Here is a 23,856-nt window from a genome sequence, read left to right on the forward strand (position 1 = left end):
TCTTGTCATGTTCTATTCATCTCATTTTAGTAGCTTTCAAGACATATTTGCAGATTTCAGTGGATGCTTGTGAGCGGAATGAAAATGGCTAGTTTAATTAATTTTATTTGTCTTATCATATGAAAGCTGGCTGATTCTAATAAAATGCTGTATCCCGCAGTTTGTCAGGGCAGAGCAGCGCTTAGTGAATGTTTAGCATCATCAGTGCTTAATGCTTTAAAATAATGACCATGATAATGCTTATTATCATTTATTACTAATGTATTATGTGTGAATCTGCAGCCCAGAGGAGTGAAGCAGTTCTTAGATATATCTAGTTTCTGATATGTTCAGCCTCTCTAAAATAAGTCTGTTAATGTTTTTTCCAGGAAAAAAAAGTCTTTTTAGGATTTTCCCAGCAGACATTGAAACAAAAAGCCAGTTGCATTCAGATCGTGTCCATTACAGGTCTCTTGACCACCAGTATTCCCCATGCCTTTAGGATAATCCCATCAAGGTTTATATCAGGATCAGGATTTAATTGCATGAGACTCCTCTACAGTCAGTTTTAATCACCAGTGCTGCTGAAGCTGATAAATTATGACATTTCTTGAAGACTTAATACAAGGGCAGCTATCTTTGACTTCACTAAGTTATTCAGTTTGTAAGTTTGGGGGTTGGGGATGTTGGAGCTAGTCCAAAACTACTACTGCCTGATTCAGCTGTTTCACTGAAACTAACAATTAGTCTCTTACATTGTATAGATTTGTCTCGAGTGTGTTTTCAACCATGCTTTAACGTAGTGGCAGCAGAAAGCTAATGTTTTCACTTAACCCATGAAGATGTACCACTCCGTGTCCATCTACCTGCTACACTATGCTTTAGAACAGGAGTTATCAACATCACCTATGAACATTATCTGGATGCTCATTGTAAAGTTGCAACTGTGTAATAAACCAACTGTTTATTGATTAGTAAACATCCACCCATCTATCTGTTTTCTTCCACATATCCAACTCAGGGTCAGTGTTAGGCTGGATCTCAGCTGTTGTGCCTCCCAAATAATTATTAACTGAAGGTAAATTGACAATTGATTAACCATTTATTAACGATGGCTATATTAAAGTGTACCCCTATGTTGTTGTGTGGTGTTTAATGTCAAAGCAAATGATTCAATGAACAACCAAGTAAAAAGTTTCTCTACATTCCCCTAACTCAAAAGTGCATTTTATCCAGTACTTTGACTTATAACTAAGTGAATGGCAAACTAAAGATTTTTTCTTTTTAGAGCCAATATATAAATCCTTGCACGTTAACACATTCAAGTGAAATGGAGAACACAAAAATGTCAGTGTTGTCATTGCAAACATGCTATTGCTGACATTGCTATTTAGCTCAAAGGACTATTAAAGCTAGATTGAAGAGATTACAATGACCTGGCATCGCATGCTTCTGATAGTGTGGTGGTTAACACGTTCACTTGGCGAGTGAAAGGTTGAGTCCTGCCAGAGAAACAAATTCCCTTTGGGGTTGGAAGGGCATCCAGCTTTCAGCGTAAAACCCTGCCAGATCAAAAATGTGGAGCTACCTGCTGTGGTAACCCCTTCTTGCAAGGGAGCAGCTGAAAGAAGCTTTTATCACAGAGCACAAAATGCACAATAGTGTGTATGTGTGTATTGCTGGGGCTTCTAGGGATAGAAAGGCAAAGAAAGTGAGACAGACTAATAAATATATGGTGCTGAATTTGACAGTTAGGCAGGCTGGGTATCTAATTAATCAAGAAGGAGAAGAGAAGGACTTCATGCCAGTCCACCCACTAATTTTCTGACTTCCATTTTGGTGATTGCATGAGCCAGCACACTGAGATCTTAGAGTGCAAAGTTGGAACACGGAGAACTGTGAGGTCAAAAAGATGAGCTGGTGCAAGCTTATGCAATTAATAAAAATCCTGGTTGCCACATGGAGTCTATGAAATAAGGACAAATTGTTGTTAACAGGTCAGTGCTTTTCATTTTCATCTAACAGCATTATTTAGTTCAAGATGAAATTTTAATCTTCCACAATGTTTTAAAAAAATAAAAACAGGATGCAAGACTTTCTTTTATGCTGCACTGGAAAAATGATGAAGTACTGATTTAAATTCACCTCAGTCAGTGTTTAGAGGTAAATGATGTCAAGTAAACCCAGTGAAATGCAATGATTTCTTGGGACATTTGCAAACTGAGACACACAACCCAACAGAGTGATTAGGCTATGTGTGTCGGTAGGTGAAGGCACGATGCTCTCTGAGGAGCCAAGGTTGTAAAATATCACTGATATATTTTAAATATCACTTAAAATGAAACAATTACGTCATAAACGTCGCACTTTCTATCCTAGATCTCGTCAAAGGAGCTTGCAAAGAAAAGCGTCTGGACTTCTTTAAGTTACTTGAAGACGTTTCACCTCTCATCCGAGAAGCTTCTTCAGTTCTAAGGTCAAATGGTGGAGAGTCCCAGATATAAACCTAGTGGGAGTTTCCCCCCACAGAGGGACAAAAGGACCCCCTGATGATCCTCTAATCGCCTGAGCCAAGGTGTGAAACTGGGTGTGGGTCTCAATCAGCCAGAGTTTCGGGTGAGTTCATTGTGAAACCTGGCCCCGGGATGAGGCCCCGGTGCATTTCAGACCCAGCAACACGCTCAGACAAAAACTGGTTCACCCGAAAGACAAAACGCCAAAACACAGACTTAACAATGTGGTGTTTGCTGTACAGTGCAGCGAGGAATGCCCAGACCTCTACATTGGAGAGACCAAACAGCCACTTCACAAGCGCATGGCACAACACAGAAGAGCCACCTCCACAGGACAAGACTCAGCTGTCCAGCTGCATCTAAGGGTCAAAGGTCACTCTTTCAAGGATGCCAATGTTCACATTTTGGACAGAGAGGACAGATGGTTTGAAAGAGGAGTGAAAGAAGCATCTATGTCCACTGTGAGCGACCATCTTTGAACAGAGGCGGTGGTTTACGACACCAACTCTCTGCCATCTATAATCCAGTTTTGAGTTCCCTCCCCAGATGCCTTAACGCCCACTCACATCCTGGGCCATCTGACCTCAGGAAATCGCATGATAAGGTGGGGCCAGGTTTCACAACGAGCTCACCCGAAACTCTGGCTGATTGGGACCCACACCCAGTTCCACACCTTGGCTCAGGCGATTAGAGGATCATCAGGGGGTCCTTTTGTCCCTCTGTGGGGGGAAACTCCCACTGGGTTTATATCTGGGACTCTCCACCATTTGACCTTAGAACTGAAGAAGCTTCTCGGATGAGAGGTGAAACGTCTTCAAGTAACTTAAAGAAGTCCAGACGCTTTTCTTTGCAAGCTCCTTAGACTACGATGACCTGGATGACTGAGAACCTTCACAGACATATCCTAGATCTCATTCATCTCACTACTGCAGCAGCGCAGAAAGAAAAATCAACAAACTGACAATAAACACGCTTCTAATCTCATGCACAGTTATTATACTTGTGCTGAAGATGTGCCAATTATCCAACCTGAACTCATAAACAATTCTTTTAAACTTCTACTAATTGATCACAACTAATACAAGACGATAAAACAACCGAGGATATTAGCTGTGTTAGCGAGTGCACTTACACAACGCTCGCTTACACAACGCTTGCTTACACAACGCTTGCTTACACAACGCCTATCCTTGTGTTGTGTAAGTGACACAGTGATGTAAGTGACTCAACTGACACAATAAAGAAGGGCTTCTTTATTATTTTCTAATAAAAGGATTTCTTTTATTAGAAATCAAGTCAGTGCTTCTATCTTTCTTGACAAGTTGTTGATCTTAGCCTTGTTAAACTCATTTGTCTTGTTTTCCTATTTAAACACTCTTCATTTGAAGCCAGAGATGAAAAGGCCTTTTGTTGTCTTGTGACAGAGCTACAGTTTACAGGTGCTTTTTAAGGCCTAAAATAAAGATTTTTCCAAAGACTATGTGGCAGGTGAAGTGCTGCTTTCATCATCCATTTAATAATGACAGTAATAATATGGTCTGCAAATGTTGGGATGGGTTGGGAGGATCCTAGCAACAGGACCTGCTGGGAAAGACTGTTCCACCATTTTTTTAAATTTTGATTTTATTTTTTTTTACATTTTACAAAAACTTTAATAAGAAATAATCAGACTGATCGACTCATCCAACAGAGTCAAATTACTCTGATAAATTGTAGATTTTCTGCAACACAATGTGCAATAAACTACACCACAAAAACATGTACAATATACTATCATGTTTGTACAATATACTTTTCACGTTTGAACAACATAATATCACGTTATTACAATATACATAATTATCACGTTCGTACAATATTGTAAGAACGTGATAATTATATTGTACGAACGTGATAATTATATTGTACGAACGTGATAATTATGTATATTGTAATAACGTGATATTATGTTGTTCAAACATGAAAAGTATATTGTACAAACATGATAGTATATTGTACAAACAGGAAAAGTATCTTGTTTGAACAATAAACTTTTCACATTATAACGTGATACACTTGTATTTTTCTTTTGCCTGGGTGGCAGCTCTACGCTTCCGTATACTGAACACATTAAACACTAGTTTTTCTTGAATGTAAAATAACGACACGGTATTTTTTTTATAACGTAATCTGACGAACAGCACTGTCGCCCTGTGTCCTTTGCACCTCGCTCTGCAGCGGAGACGCTGGTGGGAGGGTTTATTCCAGCCGGGCAGACATCCGAACAGCAGTTCTGCACATGTAAGTGAAAACTGCCGTGTTTTAGCTCAATCTTCCTGCTGTTTAACAAATCATAAACAAATAAGGCAAAGCTGGCTCTGCGACACATGTTCAGCGAGCAACAGCTGGCTTTCAATTGTTTTAGCAGCTGCCTACGCGTCGATGGACGCAGCAGACTCCCGTGTTTGTGTGGCGTTGTTGTGTTTCCGCCGCAAAGACGCCGATGATGTACCCGTCCTCACTTCTCTTGCACTTTCTTATGGTCTGCACTTTGTCTATTTCCTCGACACAGTTACTCACTTCTCCACTCTTGGCTGCTGATCAGACTGTCCTTCTAACATCACCCGTTTACGTGGTTTAACTGGAAACCGATGGCCAAGCGTTATATTGTGAACGTTGTTTTAATTCACCCATGAAAAGGAAGGTTTCCTGGTTATTCCTGGAATTTAGTTATATGCTTTGAAAACTTGTCATTGGCAACTGGTGCACGTTTGAACATGCCTCAGGTGACGCAGAGGTAATCCCAGCCCACATTTATCTGGATTTGCGGATCAGTCATTGAATATCTGGTCCTTTAGGAGAGGAAGAAGACACTGAAGAAATACTGACTTTTCATCTGAAACGTGGCTGTGGTCGAGAGTCAAATCTGAATGTTAATTTAATGTTGGATCAGCATTAAGATATCAGCGAAGCCGACACTGGAATAAGACTGATTCTTAGGGGTTTTTGTAGTTGACCAGTGAGGCTGAAAAGTCAACAATTTATAGTTGGGCGAAATTAAAGAGGGTTTCACCTCTGCCACATTATTATGTTGAAAAGTCAGCGATTAATGTTGCTGATCCTGTGGTAGACAACATTTGAGAACCCCAGAGATGTCTTCTGTAAGTGCGTCAGGTAAGCATTCAGTTATTTGTCTAATATTTGTGTAAAATGTATTTTTTTTACCAGTTATGTGTTATGTCCATTGTTACTGTGACAAAGATTTGTGACCGTCACAGTGACCAGATACTGAAGTCAGCCTGTTACTGTACCTGGTAGAATAATGCTAGCTAGGGTGAATTAGGAGAAAGTTAAGCCCAAATCAGAACAAAGTGTGTTCCTTTCATATTTTTATCATATTTTTATTCATTTTTTATAAATATTTTGCTTTGGTGTTTTCTTTTCCAGATGGTCTAACTCATCAGTTGGTCAATGTGGCAGTGTGAAGTCTGCTTTACCCAGGCAGTTCACAGCTACGGTCAAGACGGTGTGAAGGGAGTCTGGATGAAAATGTAGGAGTAAATTGACAAAGCAAGTTTTAAACCAACCCTGATGATAATAAAGTAAATAAACTGCTTTAACTGATGTGAAGTTGTCTGTTATTTGCATGTTAGAACCTAATGTTAAATTGTACGGTTAAATATATTAATCCTTTATCTATAGCCAGTAGAGGTGGGAATCACCATACAACTCACGATACGATATTATCACAATACTTAACGCACGATACGATATTATTGCAATTTTTTAAAATATTTTGCGATATTCAAATTCTGTACATAAAGGTAAACTTTATCAATATTCATTTTATCTAATAACAAAGTCTCACACTCAGTCTTTCTCTCATTTCAGTTTTATTGTTGACAAACTGAACGGCTTGTATTACAGTCTAGTTCAACTTAACTGAACGCAACCATCTGGTACAATTATAGCTATTCTGAACTATGCAGTTTATGAAAACTATGCAGCCCCTTCAGCAACTGAAGAATTTGAAAGTAAATGAAAACAAAATATAATTTTACATTAAATAAAAAAGTTTTAAACTTAATTAAAATAAAACATGTCTTAAATTAAAATAAGTAAACTGTCATGTTTATTGCTGCCATAAAACACATTTGGACAGTGAATGAATGTCAGGATTCTTGCTCAGAAAAAGGATCAACATGCTCTGAAGTCAGAGCATGTTCCAGTCCACAAAAAAATTGTTTGTAACAAAATATCGATTTCTGCTGTCCCTGTATCGATACATTATTAGCAAACAAAATATCACGATACTACACAGTATCGATTTTTTCCCCCACCCCTAATAGCCAGGATAAATGTTATAATTGTGCTAATATTTTGAAGTATTCCTTGTAGTGTGCTGTATTAAATACTAGCTGAAATACCACTATGGTCCTGTGGACCTTTGGTAGTGATGTTACTGCTGTTCTAATATTGATCAGTGGTGCAAAAGGGAGTAGGACTCAACAGCAGTGTTCAACATTGATTCAGTTACATGTAAGTTGACAACAGACTGTTGTTAAAACATGATTTCGGCTATTGTTGGCTGTCTGTTTCAATACTTGTGTTGTTTCAGGGTTGATTAAGACCCTTGACCAGTTATTGATCCAACAGTGTAGGTAGACTGGATTAACTATCACTATGTTAGCTGAGCTCAGTGGAAATGTCAGCATCTGCTGCATTTAAGAAAGTAGATAAATGGACATATGAAAGTGATTTATGATGTCAAATGTTATTGCTAAACCTAAGTACTAGAAACATATCATGGTCTGGTATTTTTAGGACGGTCTCTCAAAAAATGTATAAATTAGAAAATTCACATTTATAGTAGGTGGCATGTCATATATTTAGGTTTTTCTCTTCTTTGTATTAGTTCCTGGATTGGTCATTGGTTTCAGATTTACATAAGTGTCTGATCACAAGCCAATAGGGGTCACCCAACATCAAGCAGCTCTTGCTGCCTGAAAGTGGGATGTGTTGGGAAAATAAAAGAAACCTATCCGTCGGAGAGCAGTGGCTCAGAATCTGTGTTCTCACTTTTAAGCCATTTCTCCAAATACACAGGCTGTTCTGTAACGACTGTTAAGATCTGGTAGTCATGGATGCATGCTCAGCTTTAGTATTCCTATAGATAGTACAATGGGAGCTGAAGTGAAGAATAAATGCAGGAAAGCTTTTGGAGATGTTGACTTAGGTGATGTTCAATGTAAGAAAACTTATTTTTCAGGGATAAAAAGCAAAAATGATCCAGATGTGTCATTGTTAACAGTGTTTGAGTAACACGTCGTGGCAGGTCATTGTATATGACAGCAAGCATGTTAATGCTCACTTGAAATAATACTTTTTTTTTCTTTTTTGGCAGATTGTGAGCCATGGCATCTTCCCTCAAGAGTTTGGTTAATGATGATGACCGATACCAGAAATCCTTCCAGCTTTTTTTGGAGCGCTCGTCTGAACACCAGTGTATGCGGGACTTCATCCACAATAAACTGCCAGATATACTGGCCAGGTAATCTACCACACACAGCTTTGAGCAACTCTGCACGACCATGCCATTCAACATGGCATGCATTATACTACAGCTGAATCTGAGAATCAAAGCAATCATTTACTGTCAAAACTCTGAAACATTGGTGCGAGCCTCAAAAACCTGATACAGTAAGGTTTAACTGTATTAAACATATGATTTAAAAATGAAGCTGATAAACTAGAGTACCATAAGTCAGGAGGCGTTAATAACCTTTAACCTCAGCTCCTTTTTATTATGGTAATTTGAGATGTAGATTAGCGCAGATTGGGTAAAATAATTGAATAAAATTAACTTATATCTGGTGTTGTGGTGGTTAGCATCATCTCCTAACAGCAAGAAAGTCCTGGGTTCAAATCCACCAGCCGGTTGTGTAGATTGTGTATATTCTCCCTGTATCCTCATGGGTGCTCTCTGGGTGATCTGGATTTAGCCCAAAACTGCAATCCCAAATTGGATAAGGGAAAGAAAGTGGACCGATGGATGGAAAACCCTTAAGAACAGCTAATTAACTTTAACACTTGATATGTCTGTGTAGGTTCTCAGTCATCTAGGTCATGGTAGACTTCATCTAAGCCACGGTAGTCTGGACTTCTTTAAGTTTCTTTTGAAGAAAATTGCTTTCTTTCCAAGCTCCTTAGACTAGATGCATGGTCGTGTCAACATTAGTCAGGGTTAAAAGTAAGTGGGAATTGGGTGGCAACCATTTATTGTAATCTTATTAGAGGTGAGTCAATTGAAAAAAATACAATCAGGCATTATAAAGTTTATATTTTGTTGTGTGCCGTTTCTTATTTTACTTAATTATGCAAAGTCTATGAAGTCATTTTGAAACCTTTCAAATATCATTAAGAATGAGCCACAACATTAAAACCATCAAATTACAATATTGTTGAAGTACCCCGTGTGTCAAAGACGCATCTCTACACACATCTCTGTGCATGGATCTCTATGATTGCCCTATGAGCAATTGCGCTCAATTACAATTAATTAGCAATTACAGCTAATCTGTGGAGCCTTCTTGGACTGGATTCCTCTGTTGCACCTTATGGATTATGCAAATAGGGAGTTTGAAGGCTGGACAACCAGTTTAGGGTGTCTGTCATGTTCTGTATGGCATTCCTGACCAGTTGAGCAATGTTTAGAGCAGTGATATAGGTTTAAAAAACATACACATAAATGCCTGGACCCTAGATAATTACAGTTTAATGAGATGATCAATATTATTCATTTCACCCGTGGTTAGTTTTAATGTTGGGCCTCTTGTATAAACATCAGCCACTCATACCGTCGGACCGATTTGGAATATGTCGAGAGGTGACAAAATACAGTGTGAAAAGGAAGATCTGGAGCACACAGACCATTTAGTGACTAAGCTGTGTCAATCAGTCAACGTGTGCTCTGCTTAATACTGCTGAAAGCAGTCAGAATTGCTGAGTGATTAGGATTGCACTACAGCCCAAAGCGGAATATGTAAGTACCGTTTCACTCACAGAATCAAATAACTGCCTACACAAGTGTACGTATTAGATTAACCAGCCAAACAATATGTGCATGATTGTAAAAGACAATGACTGATTGCTGTGGAAATTCCATCTCTTCCTGTGTTATTTTCTGTTGATATAAGCTGTAGGAGGCAATTGACATGCAGCAGAAAAACAGACTCTCTCCTCTTCTGTGCAGGTCTAAAAAGCAGATCAGAGAGGAATCTGGAAAGATGTGACTCATGAGCAAATTAAAAAGGTGTTATTAAAAATCATACAGTGAGTGACAGAACATGCCACAGCAATAATCAAAGCCTGGGTATCTGTAGATTCTTCAGTCGCTACTTCAGAACATCTCACATGCCCAAGTGTCAGGGAGAACTGACAGTTACAAGCCCAAAAATGTGACCCACATGTCACAGGTTGGAGGATGTGAACCTTTCTGAAGTGTTTTATCTGCTCTCTCCTCAGCGTTGGAGATGGAAAGTCACATCTGGATGTCATTGGAGTTGGAAGTGGAGCTGGTAAGAAAATTCTATTACCACTGGTCTAAATGCGACGCGTTAAAAAGCAGCGCGACCTGCGCAGCATCGAAAGTGACAAGACATTGCGTAAGCCGTCTGTTACTGCTGTTGCTGCAGTTTTTTCATTTATGGTTGTAACAGGAAAAAAACAACAAAACTTTGCCCTTATTATCACTGCCAGCAGTTTGTAGACATCTGTCCAGTTTGTGAGATTAATCTTCAACCCAGGCCAGATAGCATGACCTCGCTGTTCTATAGCTTTACTGCACATTGTTTTCAGCGCCCGTGATACAGCAAGGTTAATATTTTTCCTGAGCAAACCCAGTACATGCCCCCAGAGAGCTGTTACCCTTTGGTTATGTCTCCGCCAATCCTTTTAATTTACTGAGCTGTCATGTCAGAATCATATTGGAGCATTACGGATTCTCTTTTCGGCTGCAAAATACATTAGAATGACTGGAAACTCCCCTGAAAGATTTTATTCAATCTAAAAGATTTAACACGTGTCCAGATGAGCTCCTTTGTACATGGCAACCTGTCACCTTCAGTTAGAATTAGAGCCAAATCCCTGGTTACGTGATACTGAAAAGGTATCGCTGTGATAACTGTCTCTCATGGTGTTGAATTACATTTTTTTTTCACTTCTGTAATTACTGCAACAGAAAACGTGTGATTTTCTGCAAAACTGAAACATGCTGTTAGCTGCTTCCTGCACCATTTCAACTGATGTTGATCTGCTTGGCTTTTTAGCAGTTTGGGAACTGGGGTCAAATTTGTGTTTGCAAATCCAAATAAAAAGTGTGCCTGTGCCTTTAGGTGAGATTGACCTAGAGATGCTCTCTGAGCTCCATAAGAAGCACCCAGGGGTGACGGTGGATAACGAGGTGGTGGAGCCTAGCCGCCAGCAGCTATATAACTACAAAGGTACAGTCTTTACAGGCACACACTTCTCTCACACAACACAAAATGAATCATTGTATTCTCAGCTGTCCAAAATGGGGTTCAGTATTTATTTACAAGCAAAAAAGGATATTATTCTATTTTTACTGGTGAAAAACAGCATCTTAAGAATTCACCGGTTCATATATTAGCAGGAAATAGTCCTTTAACCACCAGTGGCATTGTAGAGTTTAGCCTTAATGTCTGTAAGAATGAACCCGACTAAAGCATCTTTGAGTAAAACACTGAATCGTTACGAGTTTCAAGTCTGCTGCTGTCTGACCAGGATCCTTGCATACATTAACGCTACAACCAGTTACTCACACAAAACTCCTATAGACACGATATCTGATTAAAAATAATGCATAAAGCAGGGACTCGCTGGTTCCTCATTGTTGATTTTTGTTGCTGCTTCTTTCCATTGTTCAACTTACTATCTAATGAGAGACACCTTTGCTGTTTAAAAATGTTTTAAAGCATGTTGAAATCTTTTGTTATTTGTGAAACTGATCATAATTGTCCCCTTAGATCTGCAGTTCAAAGAAAACAATAGGTGTTTAAGTTTCCCCAAGATAGCAGACACATGCTGCGTTTTTACAAATGATGCAACATGAAGTGTAAGCCTCTACAGGAAGGGATGGGCAATCTTATCATCTTATAGGCTGGATGGTCTGATTTGCCGAATGATCTGCTTCGCAGAGGATTTCCAGGCTTTCTTATTGACTATGAATTTGGTGAAATGTGATTGGTAATTGGTTTTGAAACAATTAGGACTATTCTCCTGGAGGTGTACTTCATGGCCTTTACCCCTCAGATGACTGGGTGTGTAAGAAATAGCAATATGATATGTAAGAAAAAAAACTCTTTAAATGATTGAAAGGTTCATTCTAAGGGGATTGCAATGTCGACGTAGAGAAATAAAATAAAATGTATGACATTTAAACTTTGCTGAGAGACATATTGATAGAGTAAATGAACCTCCTATTTTCTGTTGGAGAAGCAGCATTCCACCCACAAAAGACCTACCAGCCTACGACTGCAGATGCAATTAGCTCATGTAAATGAATCCATGAACTTACTATAAGTTGAATCTCTGTTATGCTGGAAGTCAGTGGTGGATGCACGAACAGCAAAGAGTTTCAAACACACTGTAACATTTTAATTCCAATGCGTTGTGATCATTCTCAAAGGTCTCTGTGTGGTTGTGCCAAGTGGTCTCCATTGTTTTTAATGAAGTGTGATACAAAACAAGTGCGTTGTTTTTAGAGGGGGGGGGGGGAGTGCAAATTACAGAAATGCTCTTATCATTGTGACAAGTGTCAGCTCCGTTGTGGCCTGAAAAAAAAATCAGCCACTCTAAGTTGTAAAATTTCATGCCAGCTTTATTTCGGTGTTAACTCGTAATAAATAACTAAGTAATTATCTGTTTGCAGTTTTAGTGTCACAGAAACCAGATTTAGATTACATCAAGTTCAACTGGAACACGCTGACTGCCTCTGAGTTTGAGGAGCACTGGAAAGCCGAAAAGGCCACCAAGAAGGTGGACTTCATTCACATGATACAGGTCGGTGTCGATGAACATACCCTGTGTTTTTTACACAGCTGGGTTACATTCATTTCTGGCAAATGGCAGCAATAAGTCCAATTAGAACAACTGCCTGGCACAGCGTTATAATTAGGCATTCTGTGAATGCAGTTAGTAGCTCATTATCTGTGGTGAAATCGACAGATGCTATACTACGTGAAGGATCCCGAAGCAACTGTCAGATTCTTCCAGAGTCTTCTTGGTAAAAATGGGAAGCTTCTCATAATTCTAGTGTCTGGTAAGTGGATATTTTCTTTCTCTCATGTGGACGATTTAATTATGGTGCAAATAGCTAACGAACAATCTGCTTATACATGCAATACGTTTGGAGATGAAAGGTTTAAAACAGCATCTTACAGAAACAACCAAACCTTTTCCAGCATTCAGTTGATATATAGTACACGCACATCACTTCAGAATATAGAGCAGTAGTTATACTGCTGTTTTAACTTATTTTATTCACTTAATTCAGTAAAAATGTTCAAATTTATTGCTGCGAAAACCAAGAGTGGCCAAAACTCAATTTACTAAGACACCTGCTCTCAGACATCTCATGCTGCCATGCTGCCCAAAACCAGTCTCACCCCAAATGAGATTCTTCACAGCCAGTCCTACATTTAAAAAAAAAAAAAAACCTTTTTGCCCATGTCAGCACTAATGAGTCCATAAATATTGCAGACAACAAAAGAGACAGTTTGCTAGCACACACCGATCCCCCCAAAATCTCCTCGACATCTTCAGTGTATGCTGAGGTTTGTGTCATCTACTTTGCTCCTGGTGTGTAGATGCATAAAAATGCAGTAAACAAGGCTCTGAGTGTAATCCTGAAGGAGCTTTTTCTTATTTCCTACTTCCCTCTGAGTCTTTCCTCTGAAGTTATTAAATACCTGAGCTGCGATATAGCAACGTGATCCATGTTAGCATCTCCATGGTGGAAAAAATTGCTCTGATGCATATGAGGATGAATTCTCCTGGCATTGTACCACCAGCAAGTCATTATTCATATACAGTCAAGTATGATTCAGTTTCTGGCCGATTCTAGACAGAAATTAGGATGGTGACCGTGCTAAACACCTGCTTGTCAAATTGTCATTGTTGTAATATAGCCTCTTTTTCATCTGTTCCAGGCAAGAGTGGTTGGGGGAAGCTATGGCGGACCTACAGAGCACAGCTGTGTCAACCCGACATAAGTCATTGTGTGACCACTGGAGACATCAAAAGCTTCCTGGACTCCAAGGGAGTGCCTTACCAGAGCTATGAGCTGCCATCTCAGATGGAGATCACCGAGTGTTTCACTGAAGGGGATGAGAAGGGAGAGCTGCTTCTTGATTTTCTCACTGAGGTGCTGGATTTCAGTAACACAGCTTCACCTGAGCTCAGAGCTGGTGTCCTGGAGATGCTTCGGCACCCAGACTGTAGTGTAGAGTCCAACGGTAAAGTTCTCTTCAACAACAACCTTGAAGCAATAGTACTAGACCAGCTCTCCTGCCAGTAGCATATGCTTGTCTCAAAGATTAAGCCATGCAGGTCTAAGTACACGCGGCCGGTACAGTGAAACTGCGAATGGCTCATTAAATCAAGTCAGTATAGTAAATGTAGGTGGATCAGATTGTTTGATTTATTTTGCACTTGATGTATATAACAAGCTGGGTAGAGGATATCTACACACCTGCTTCCGTTTATATATTTTGTCTACTTACTAATAAAATAATGACTCCATAGACTGCTGTTGTTAGAGCATTTCTTAACAGTTCTATAAAATCAAAGTTTATGCTTGTATATAAGTGAATTGTTTATAACTCCTGTTTGTTATGAGTCTCACAAATAAGTCGTAAACGGCTTCGGACATTAGCTTTAGATTTCACCGTCGTATCATTTTTAATGAGCTGTATTTGGCAGGCTTCGGTGCTCCACTGCCAACCCCATTATGTTGTTTTCATTGGAACATGTATTAATCAACATCTAAAAGTAAACAGAACATTAAGCAGTTCAGTTTTCCGTACAGGCTGATCTATTTTAGATAAGCTGAAAGGTTGTAAGCTGTTTGTTATACAGAAAAACTTGAAGATGATGTTTATTTTAATGTGAGAAGTAGATGAATTAAAGACGCTGCTTATACTGGACGTGTATAAAGCTGAAGTAAGTGACTTATACAACTGATTCTAAGATGAAGCTGTCACAATAGCATTTTGAAATTAAGATGGTTTATACATTAAAAATAAATTGTTTTCCTAGATGAGTAGATTCATCATAATCATGGCGTTGTAACTGATTTGGGGATTGTTTACAATAACTGTTACAACCTTTTGCCGCTTAAATATATTTATGCTCCAGAATGTCTTTTCAGCTCAACAGCTTGTGCTGTTAATATTTATAAAATGGTGAAGATGATGTATGCTGTGGCCGCAGATGTTCTGAAGACACTACGATATAGCTGAACTTTTGGCACCATCTTGAGGACAACTTTACTTACTGATCTGCAAACACAACCATGTAACCATGACATGTAATGTATGAAATCATCTAAAGCAGTGTCTGTGAAGGTTCTCAGTCATCCAGGTCATCGTAGTCAAAAGAGCTTAGAAAGAAAAGCGTCTGGACTTCTTTAAGTTGCTTCAAGATGTTTCAACCCTCATTCAAGAAGCTTCTTCAGTTCTAAATCTAAGACCAGAATCTTAGACCATCTAAAGCGGTGCATACTTTGCATATGTTTGGTTAGTGTTAAGGGCAGGTGAGGCCAATTGAACAGGTTGAGGAAAGTCCGCTATTTCTGTTCTACAGAGAAAATGTTGAAGCCCAGCCCATTTATGGGAGAGAAGATAAACACCACACCTTAAAAGAAGGGGGAGAGCAGTTGGGTCTCTGCTCTCATTCGCCACAACCGGTCCAACAGTTCAGGACGCCCACTATTTGTGCTTTAGCGAGACTACTTTGAAGCCAGCCCACTTTGTGGGAGGGAATATAAAGTGTGCAACTCAAAAGAAGGTGAAGAACTCGATTTCCACAGAGGCTACAGCTATTTAAGGTATTTTTTTATTCTTATGATGTAACTATATAATTAAAGTGTGGTGAGCAACTTGATTATGTTGTTGTTTTTGATTTCTGTGTATTGCAGGAATCAGCCATGGCTGCAGAAGCACAGAACACTTGTTATGAGGGTGACATTGTCCACATTTTCCAGTTCTATCTGGAACACTCAGGAGATCACAAGGCCATCGTGCAGTGTGTTAACAATCTCCTAGCAAGAGAATTTAAAAGGTACAGCAGGAAATGAAATGCTTGAAGTAATAACCCATAGTCCAAGCTAAGAGTAGGGGACAGACTGCACTACAGTAATGACTGTACTCAAGGGTTGGAATGTGAAAACTTTGACATAAGTTGCATCTGTGTCCTCCACTCGTCGACATAGATGCTTTATACCGTCTGAAGTTCCCCCACAGTATGGTCTCTGCTAGTTTATGGAAAGTCGTTTGAGCATTTATCCATTTAGTTAGCCAGGCTTAAATTGTTGCCTTCTTTATGTTACGTGCTGTTTTAGGGAATAGGGTAATTTAGCCCACCAGGGTCTGTGCAGATAACTTCAAAATGTCTTTTTAAAGGCAGAAGAAATTGCCTACAATTTCATGCAAGCTGCAGTGCACGCACACAATCTGAATTTTCATTCAAAAACTCAATTTCTTTCAGATTGTCCCTACTATGTCAAAACAACCCATTTGGTGCTAAATTGGATCAGCCTGATGGATGATGCTATGCTGTGATTGGTTATTACATTTTTATCCGTATTTGTCACACAGCTATTTAAAACAGACGGGAAGACTAGAAGAAGGGTTTCTTGTCTCTTTCACTGCTGCACAGCCCTCTTATAAAAAGTTTCTTTTCACCATGATCTCCTGAATATCCACAATTTGTCTGTTGAAATAATGTTAACTTGTGCTCAGCAAGACTGGTCATTTTTTAATAAACCCCCTGAAAGAATTCAATGACCAACAGTACACTTGCAGTTTATCCTTTACACTTGTTTTTATTCACTTGATAAGTAAACAGTAGATGTTTACTTAACTAAATGTACCTCACCAACTTACTTATTAAATGAAAAATGCTTTGAGATATTCTGTAGTCTGCTAGTTTGCAATAGATTAAATTCCATATTGTAAGTAGAGGTGAAATGCTTAATAACAAAAAATGTATGGCTTTCAGCTTTTACATTTTCATTTTTTTTTTTTTCTTTTTAGATTTTGTGATCATTTAGAGGTTTGGCCTGATCGTTTTGAAAAGCAGCTGTCATGATGCTCTTGCTTTGAGCTCTGTAATTAGTTTTTTTCACAAAAGAAAACATCCATGCTTTCAAACAGTCACTTCTTAGATGCTCTTTTTAGACCACCATTCAGGAGTGAAGCTGCCAACCCATCTATTCAATGATCCAGTCTAGCACCAGCCATAATAAATTAGACAGCTATAACACAGAGGCTCCATAGTGCAATTTTGTAAGATCGTAATTTTCCAGCATACATCTTGTGACATACTGTACACTTTCTTTAACGGTTTATTAACGTTCTTATTTTTGATACAGGATTGGAGAGGGTAAAAGCAGCCTGGGCGTTCTTGGTGTTGGAAGTGGTGGAGGTATGTGATCAAATATAACAATAAGTGTAATATTAATTGTAGTAGCATTACTGACCATTGTATATGTGTGCTGTGGTAGTTTTGGCTTATTTCGTCATATGGCAGTGTGAAGTGGGCAGAAAAACTGCCCAAAATGCAGACTCTCAAACAGGACTGAACTCCAAACTCTTTAAGCTTTATTACTGGAAATACAGAGGACATGAAACCAAACTGGGGAAAACTAGGAAACTAACAAACAGGCAGAGTATGAGGGAGATGCAGACATAAATGCACACAAGGGGAAGTGAGGGAACAGAACACAGGTGGGAACACAGCTGAATGTAATCTAACTAATGAGACAAGGAAGCAAAACTGAACATAACGCACACAGCACAGGAGGCTATCTAAGTAACACAGGAATTATGAGAAACACACACTGAGACACATCCATCCATCCATCCATCTTCATCCGCTTTATCCGGGGCCGGGTCGCGGGGGCAGCAGCCTAAGCAAAGAGGCCCAGACCTCCCTCTCCCCAGCCACCTCCTCCAGCTCATCCGGGGGAACACCAAGGCGTTCCCAGGCCAGCCGAGAGATATAATCTCTCCAGCGTGTCCTGGGTCTGCCCCGGGGCCTCCTCCCGGTGGGACATGCCTGGAACACCTCACCCAGGAGGCGCCCAGGGGGCATCCTTACCAGATGCCCAAACCACCTCAGCTGGCTCCTTTCGATGTGGAGAAGCAGCGGCTCTACTCTGAGCCCTTCCCGGATGGCCGAACTTCTCACCCTATCTCTAAGGGAGATGCCAGCCACCCTTCGGAGGAAGCTCATTTCCGCCGCTTGTATCCGCGATCTCGTCCTTTCGGTCACTACCCACAGCTCGTGGCCATAGGTGAGGGTAGGGACGTAGATCGACCGGTAAATTGAGAGCTTCGCTTTTACACTCAGCTCCCTCTTCACCACGACGGACCGGTGCAGCGTCTGCATTACTGCAGCTGCAGCCCCAATCCGTCTGTCGATCTCCGGCTCCCTTCTCCCATCACTCGCGAACAAGACCCCGAGATACTTGAACTCCTCCACTTGGGGCAGGACCTCATCCCCGACCCGGAGTGGGCACTCCACCCTTTTCCGGCTGAGAACCATGGCCTCAGATTTGGAGGTGCTGATCCTCATTCCCGCTGCTTCACACTCGGCTGCGAACCGCTCCAGTGCGAGCTGGAGGCCCTCACCCGATGAAGCCAACAGAACCACATCATCCGCAAAAATCAGAGATGAGATCCTGAGGCCACCAAAGCGAAAGCCCTCCGCCACTTGGCTGCGCCTAGAAATCCTGTCCATAAAAATTATGAACAGAACCGGTGACAAAGGGCAGCCCTGGCGGAGCCCATCACCCACCGGGAACGAGTCCGACTTATTGCCGGCAATGTGAACCAAGCTCTTGCAACGGTTGTATAGGGATCGAATGGCCCGTAGCAATGGGCCAGACACCCCATACTCCCGCAACACCTCCCACAGGACACCCCGAGGGACACGGTCGAATGCCTTCTCCAAGTCCACAAAACACATGTAGACTGGTTGGGCAAACTCCCATGCACCCTCAAGTATCCTCGAGAGGATGAAGAGCTGGTCCAGTGTTCCGCGACCAGGACGAAAACCGCATTGTTCCTCCTGCATCAGAGGTTCGACTAGCGGACGAACTCTCCTTTCCAGCACCCTGGCATAGACTTTCCCGGGGAGGCTGAGGAGTGTGATCCCCCTGTAGTTGGAACACACCCTCCGGTCCCCGGAGGGTGTGTTCCTCCTCCGTGAATCGCAACCTTATCGTGGTGGAGGGGTTTGTGTGTCCCAGGGATCCCAGGGATCCCAGGGGCTATGTTGTCTGGGGGCTTTTGCCCCCTGGTAGGGTCTCCCATGGCAAATTGGTCCTGGGTGAGGGACCAGACAAAGAGCGATTCAGAAGACCCCTATGAAAAAAACACAGAGGGAACAGTTTACCCTGCCCGGGATAGGGTTACCGGGGCCCCGCCCTGGAGCCAGGCCCGGGGAGGGTGCCCGAGGGCGAGCGTCTGGTGGCCGGGCCTTAGTCCATGGGGCCCGGCCGGGCACAGCCCGAAGAGGAGACATGGGCCCATCCTCCCGCAGGCCCACCACCCGCAGGAGGCGCCATAGGGGTCGGGTGCATTGTGTGCCGGGTGGCGGCCAGGAGCGGAGGCCCTGGCGGACTGACCCCCGGCTGCCAAGACTGACACTGAGACACAGACTGACTAAATACAGGCAACAGGGGGGGAGCGAGAGAACTTAACATGCATAACCAGACATGATGGACTACACAAGGAAGCACAAATAACTTACACAGGAGACGTTGGAGAAGACACAGAAGCAAGACCGAGAGACTGGACATGAGAGGGATCTAAATGATTAAACAAGGGCTAGGAACTAGAACTTAACAAAACTCAGAGGCACTCTAAACTGAATATCAGCATCTTAATATTCTGCAAAAACAAAATAACAAACTCAAAAACGGGTCAAAGACTCAAGACCATCACATATTTACTTGTTTTAAACCAGTGGTTCTCTGTGGCAGTCCCCACAGATTAAAGTGGAGCAGCTGAACGAACAGGGTTTTTTGAAGAAAAGAGTTTCCTGATGTTGTCATGCTGACCTTTATTTCACTAAAATGTAATCCTGGATACTTTCTTTTTTTTTGATTTCTGAAGTGGGGCATGCCAGAAAAAGTTTGAGAATCGCTGTTATAAAGCTCCAATTAAACTGATTACCATGCCCTTCAAAGGCGTGCAGCAAAGAAAATTCATAATAACAGGGTCTGTGGGGGCATTAATACATTAAAGTAAGTCACTGTCAAAGCTATTGCAGATTGCACTTGGCTCCACATATGATCAATATAGGTCATAGATCACTGCGGTTATTGCACAATGACATCAAACAACAAACTGTTAATGATTCTGTGTGTGATGGCTTCACTTACAGCCACACAGTGGTAATACCCACCATGTTAGTGTAGAGGCTTACAAGTAACATTGCATTCACATTTGTCTTTCTTTAAATATAGGAATTAGTTTACAGGACAATAAATAACTGGTTTTGGTTTAGAGTCAATTCACATATCCACATAACACTGTATTCTAAAATAAGTGCGCACATTTTAGTTTACACTGTTATGTATGATTAATCTTTTGTTTTCTGAGTTACCTTAGTTGCAGCTGTTCCAGTCCCTTGATTAAGGAGCCAAGAGGTGGAAAAGGGGCGGAGCGAGTTTTAAAGGAACACTACAAATTGGTTCATGCCATAACTCGGGACCATGGGGGGGAATTAGAGTTCATTATGTTTGGTTTAGTTAGGTTTTGTGTATTTTACCCCTTCTCCTGTTTTTGTGGGCTGATCAGCCACTATTTAAGTTTCCCCTTTGTCTCGTTAAGTTAGGTCAGTTTGTTTGTGTTATCAGTAGTGTTGTCAACTTTGAGTAGAGTTTTGTTATTTTGACCTCTTTTATGGGCCCAAGATTTTGATTCTTTTGGCATGATTTAACTAATTATGTTTTTTGGGTTAAATAAAAAATCATTTTTTTGGACTAAGTTTCCTTCACTGCTCGGTCCATCACACTGTTAATCAGAATGATAAGAAGTATTACACACATCTGCGTTATATATATTTGACTTTTCTAAATACATTTCAGGGTTTTTTTTTTATGTGTTCTATACAATATGTTTTGGAGCATTTTCATTTTAAAGCGTTATGTGGAGCCACAGGTGTTCAAAATCTTCTTACTTCCTGATTTTCTTTTTCCCAGGTGAGGTGGATGCTCAGATCCTCACACTGCTGCAGTCTGTATTCCCTGCTGTTCCTATTACTGCTGACATTGTGGAGGGCAGCTCTGAACTTTCAGACAACTTCAAAGGTATTAACTATTCACATTCACACCACATGTTGAAATATTTTTACTCTATTTTCAGATGGGTTTCCTCTTCAGGCTCTTCTTTACTTTTCTGAAAAGCCGATGTATTAGTGCCAGTAGTGAAAGTACTAACATTATCAGCTGACATTTAGAGCTTTCTCAAAATGCCAAAAGAAGTCAGTAGTTACTTTGTGTGTTGTTAAAATTCATCATGTACTCATTTTTGTTGCAGTACCTGAAAATTGTGCAAAACATGCATACGTCGTCATCTGAAATCATTTGTATCACTTGTATTGTCTGTTGTTATGCATAGGAACAAACCCCAAACTACTGATACGTCTGCTGATGTTACTTTCATGTGAATGCATCAGATGTTTTTTGGTTCTTTGTTTTGTGGTCTTCTTGTGTACACCAACGAAGAAGACTACAATCGCATCTCCCAATATTTATTTTTACTTTTCTTTATATGTTCTTAAAGTAGTTCATTCTCTTAAGCGTTTTATCTCAGTGTAATCAGTGTTTTGATGTATCGCATATACATAAGCATAGATCTCAATGTTATTCATGGCTATTTGGTTTTGTTCATCTTAAAGCTTTGGTAGCAAAGACTGCCAGTCTCCAGAAGATCCCATTTGGCTGGAACATCATGAGCAGCGAGGACTATGTAAAGCAAGTGAAAACGAAGGGCGAGATGAAGAAATTTGATTTCATACACATGATTCAGGTATTAGGAGTTTTCCTTCTGCAGATTCGCGGTAAAAGAATAGCGGGAACACATTGCTAAATTCTAGAATTTGCTTTGTCACTCTATGGTGTCTTGTCTTCTTGCCTAAGGTGGGATTGCGGTGAGCTAAACTCTACTGCAAACTATAAAGTATAAGTATTGTAAAGTGTAATATCCTTGTCTGACTCTGTTAACAATGAGATATATTTGGGTCCTCACTAAATCCTGCACTGCTGCTTGAATTCAGTGGGGACCACAGCGGGAGTAGAGTGTATTCTGACAGATAAATGTGTAATTAGTGTGATAAATTGTCAAGCAACCTCTGACAAAATGTCCTGGCAGATTTATTGTAAATGATAACACTTAATTCATTCAAGCTTTAGAAAGTTCTCCCCATAATGTTCCCCCGTACAGATGATCTATTATGTGGAAAACCTCTGTGAAACTATCAGCTTTTACCACAGCCTTCTAAAAGCTAACGGCAGACTTATGATCATCATCCAAGCAGGTAAACCGAACTTGATTTTAATTATCCTTAATTAATTAGTCCGCAGTATAACAGTTTAAAAGTGTCACATTCAGATTGTGTGAATGTAAAGAAAGTATACTATAAATTTTTGAGACCATATTCAGCATTACTCAGAAGCAAACAGTTATATGTTTGTTTTATGCTCCTGTTTTTACCAGAGATGAGCCTTGTTTCAAACATATTTTTTTCTCTTTGCGCTGGAAGAATGGTGCCCTCTTGGAGTTATATTTTGTATATAAAATCTATATCTGAGCCCGTTCTCACTCCCGAGGCGTAACATGCCGACGTTTTGTCACGTCCCGCGGCGTTCCTGATGAACGCAAAAGGAGACCTTCGGCGTTGTTATGGTACGCGGCGGGTTATGGCTGAAATCCAGTGCAGTGACGCTCCCGCGGTAATAGACGTTCCAGCCCTGTATTCCAGCCCTAAACCTAACCTTATCCCTAGCCCTAACCATAACCTTTTTCCTGATCTTAACCAAGACTTTAATGATGTTAAATAGCGTGTTTGTAAGCGATTTGAAGAAAAAGAGCAACATGTGTAGATTGAGTCCATACGGTTCTCATATTTCCTCATTTTTCCGAGGTCGTCATTTAGGAACGTGGTGGGTAGCCGAAAACGTAATATGTTGACGATTTGTCACCTAGCGTAAAATGTTAGGCTTTGGGAGTGAGAACGTGTTGATCTGAGCATGTTTGTTTTGTATTTAATGCATTTGAAGGGGAAACTTAAAAACAGCTACTTTAGGTTTAAATTTAAGTTGAATTAAAGTTTATATTCCATTAATAATATTGAGTTTTATATTCATAATGAAGTTCTGTTAGCTTTGCACATAGCTGGCCTTCAAGGAGCTACTTTTTACTTTTATATTTTGAGTAAATTCTCTTGACTACTTTTGTTTGAAGTATTTTTTTTATTCAGAAATGTATGTGATTTTCAATATCATGCTATCCAGCCAACAGTGGATGGGACACCTTGTGGAAGACTTACAGCAAGGAGCTGTGTGTAGGTGTCATTAAAGAGCACCGTTCATCAGCAGAGGTCATTGCCTGTCTGCAGAGCCTGGGTCTGAAATACGATGAGCATTCAGCTCCCAACGCCTTCGACATTACCGAGTGCTTCAATCCAGGCAGCTACCATGGAGAACGCCTGCTGCGTTTCATGACAGGAAGCGACAAATTCCACGAGTCCTTCACCCCAGAGATCAGAGCGGGCATGTTAGATCTTCTAAGGAGAAAGTGCAGCACAGAGAAGGATGGCAAAGTGTTGTTCAACAGCGATCTGAGCTGCATTCTTGTTCATGCTTAAATATATACTGTGGAGAAATGTCCATCTATTCTGCTGGATCTTTATTCTGTAAGTTTGTCAGAAAGAATGAATAAAATCAATATAGTTCAGTTTATCTCGAGTGAGTAAAAGTTGTGGCTGTACAAGAAGACACATACGTTTAGCTACTAAGTCACTTTGATCAAACGTTGGCCTTTTTCTAATCTGTAAGGAAGTTTATCGGTATGAC

At 40.5% G+C, this 23,856-nt stretch overlaps 2 protein-coding genes across 3 annotated transcripts; both read left to right on the forward strand.

Annotated features, from left to right (window-relative positions):
* Positions 1-4,693: 4,693 nt before the first annotated feature.
* LOC102779766 (histamine N-methyltransferase-like) lies at positions 4,694-14,268 on the forward strand. 2 transcript variants are annotated; one of them, XM_087829841.1, is made up of 7 exons: positions 4,694-4,772; positions 7,876-8,022; positions 9,996-10,048; positions 10,865-10,972; positions 12,421-12,551; positions 12,717-12,810; positions 13,700-14,266. In XM_087829841.1, exons 2-7 carry the CDS (start codon positions 7,886-7,888, stop codon positions 14,065-14,067), a joined length of 891 nt encoding a protein of 296 aa, XP_087685967.1. In that variant the 5' UTR covers positions 4,694-4,772; positions 7,876-7,885; the 3' UTR covers positions 14,068-14,266. The 2 variants fall into 2 exon arrangements, with proteins under 2 accessions (XP_087685967.1, XP_087685968.1); XM_087829842.1 differs by lacking the exon at positions 4,694-4,772 and having other exon boundaries at positions 7,883-8,022; positions 13,700-14,268.
* A 1,172-nt stretch (positions 14,269-15,440) lies between these two features.
* LOC148098308 (histamine N-methyltransferase-like) lies at positions 15,441-23,831 on the forward strand. The gene is made up of 7 exons (XM_087829715.1): positions 15,441-15,597; positions 15,688-15,830; positions 17,143-17,195; positions 20,983-21,090; positions 21,681-21,811; positions 22,226-22,319; positions 23,296-23,831. The coding sequence occupies exons 2-7, from the start codon at positions 15,697-15,699 to the stop codon at positions 23,646-23,648; spliced, it is 873 nt and encodes a 290-aa protein (XP_087685841.1). The 5' UTR covers positions 15,441-15,597; positions 15,688-15,696; the 3' UTR covers positions 23,649-23,831.
* The last annotated feature ends 25 nt before the right edge of the window (positions 23,832-23,856 follow it).

The sequence above is a fragment of the Neolamprologus brichardi genome, chromosome 16 (assembly GCF_056152115.1).
Source record: "Neolamprologus brichardi isolate AB-2024 chromosome 16, ASM5615211v1, whole genome shotgun sequence".
NCBI classification, from domain to species: Eukaryota; Metazoa; Chordata; class Actinopteri; order Cichliformes; family Cichlidae; genus Neolamprologus; species Neolamprologus brichardi.

Bases quoted from the DNA above. Each gene is read 5' to 3' on its own strand.
- LOC102779766 (XM_087829841.1), top strand. From the start codon at position 7,886: ATGGCATCTTCCCTCAAGAGTTTGGTTAATGATGATGACCGATACCAG. The intron at 8,023-9,995 runs GTAATCTACCAC...CTCTCTCCTCAG, and splicing joins CTGCCAGATATACTGGCCAG to CGTTGGAGATGGAAAGTCAC. The intron at 10,973-12,420 runs GTACAGTCTTTA...ATCTGTTTGCAG, and splicing joins GCAGCTATATAACTACAAAG to TTTTAGTGTCACAGAAACCA.
- LOC148098308 (XM_087829715.1), top strand. From the start codon at position 15,697: ATGGCTGCAGAAGCACAGAACACTTGTTATGAGGGTGACATTGTCCAC. The intron at 15,831-17,142 runs GTACAGCAGGAA...TTTTTGATACAG, and splicing joins CTAGCAAGAGAATTTAAAAG to GATTGGAGAGGGTAAAAGCA. The intron at 21,091-21,680 runs GTATTAACTATT...TTCATCTTAAAG, and splicing joins ACTTTCAGACAACTTCAAAG to CTTTGGTAGCAAAGACTGCC.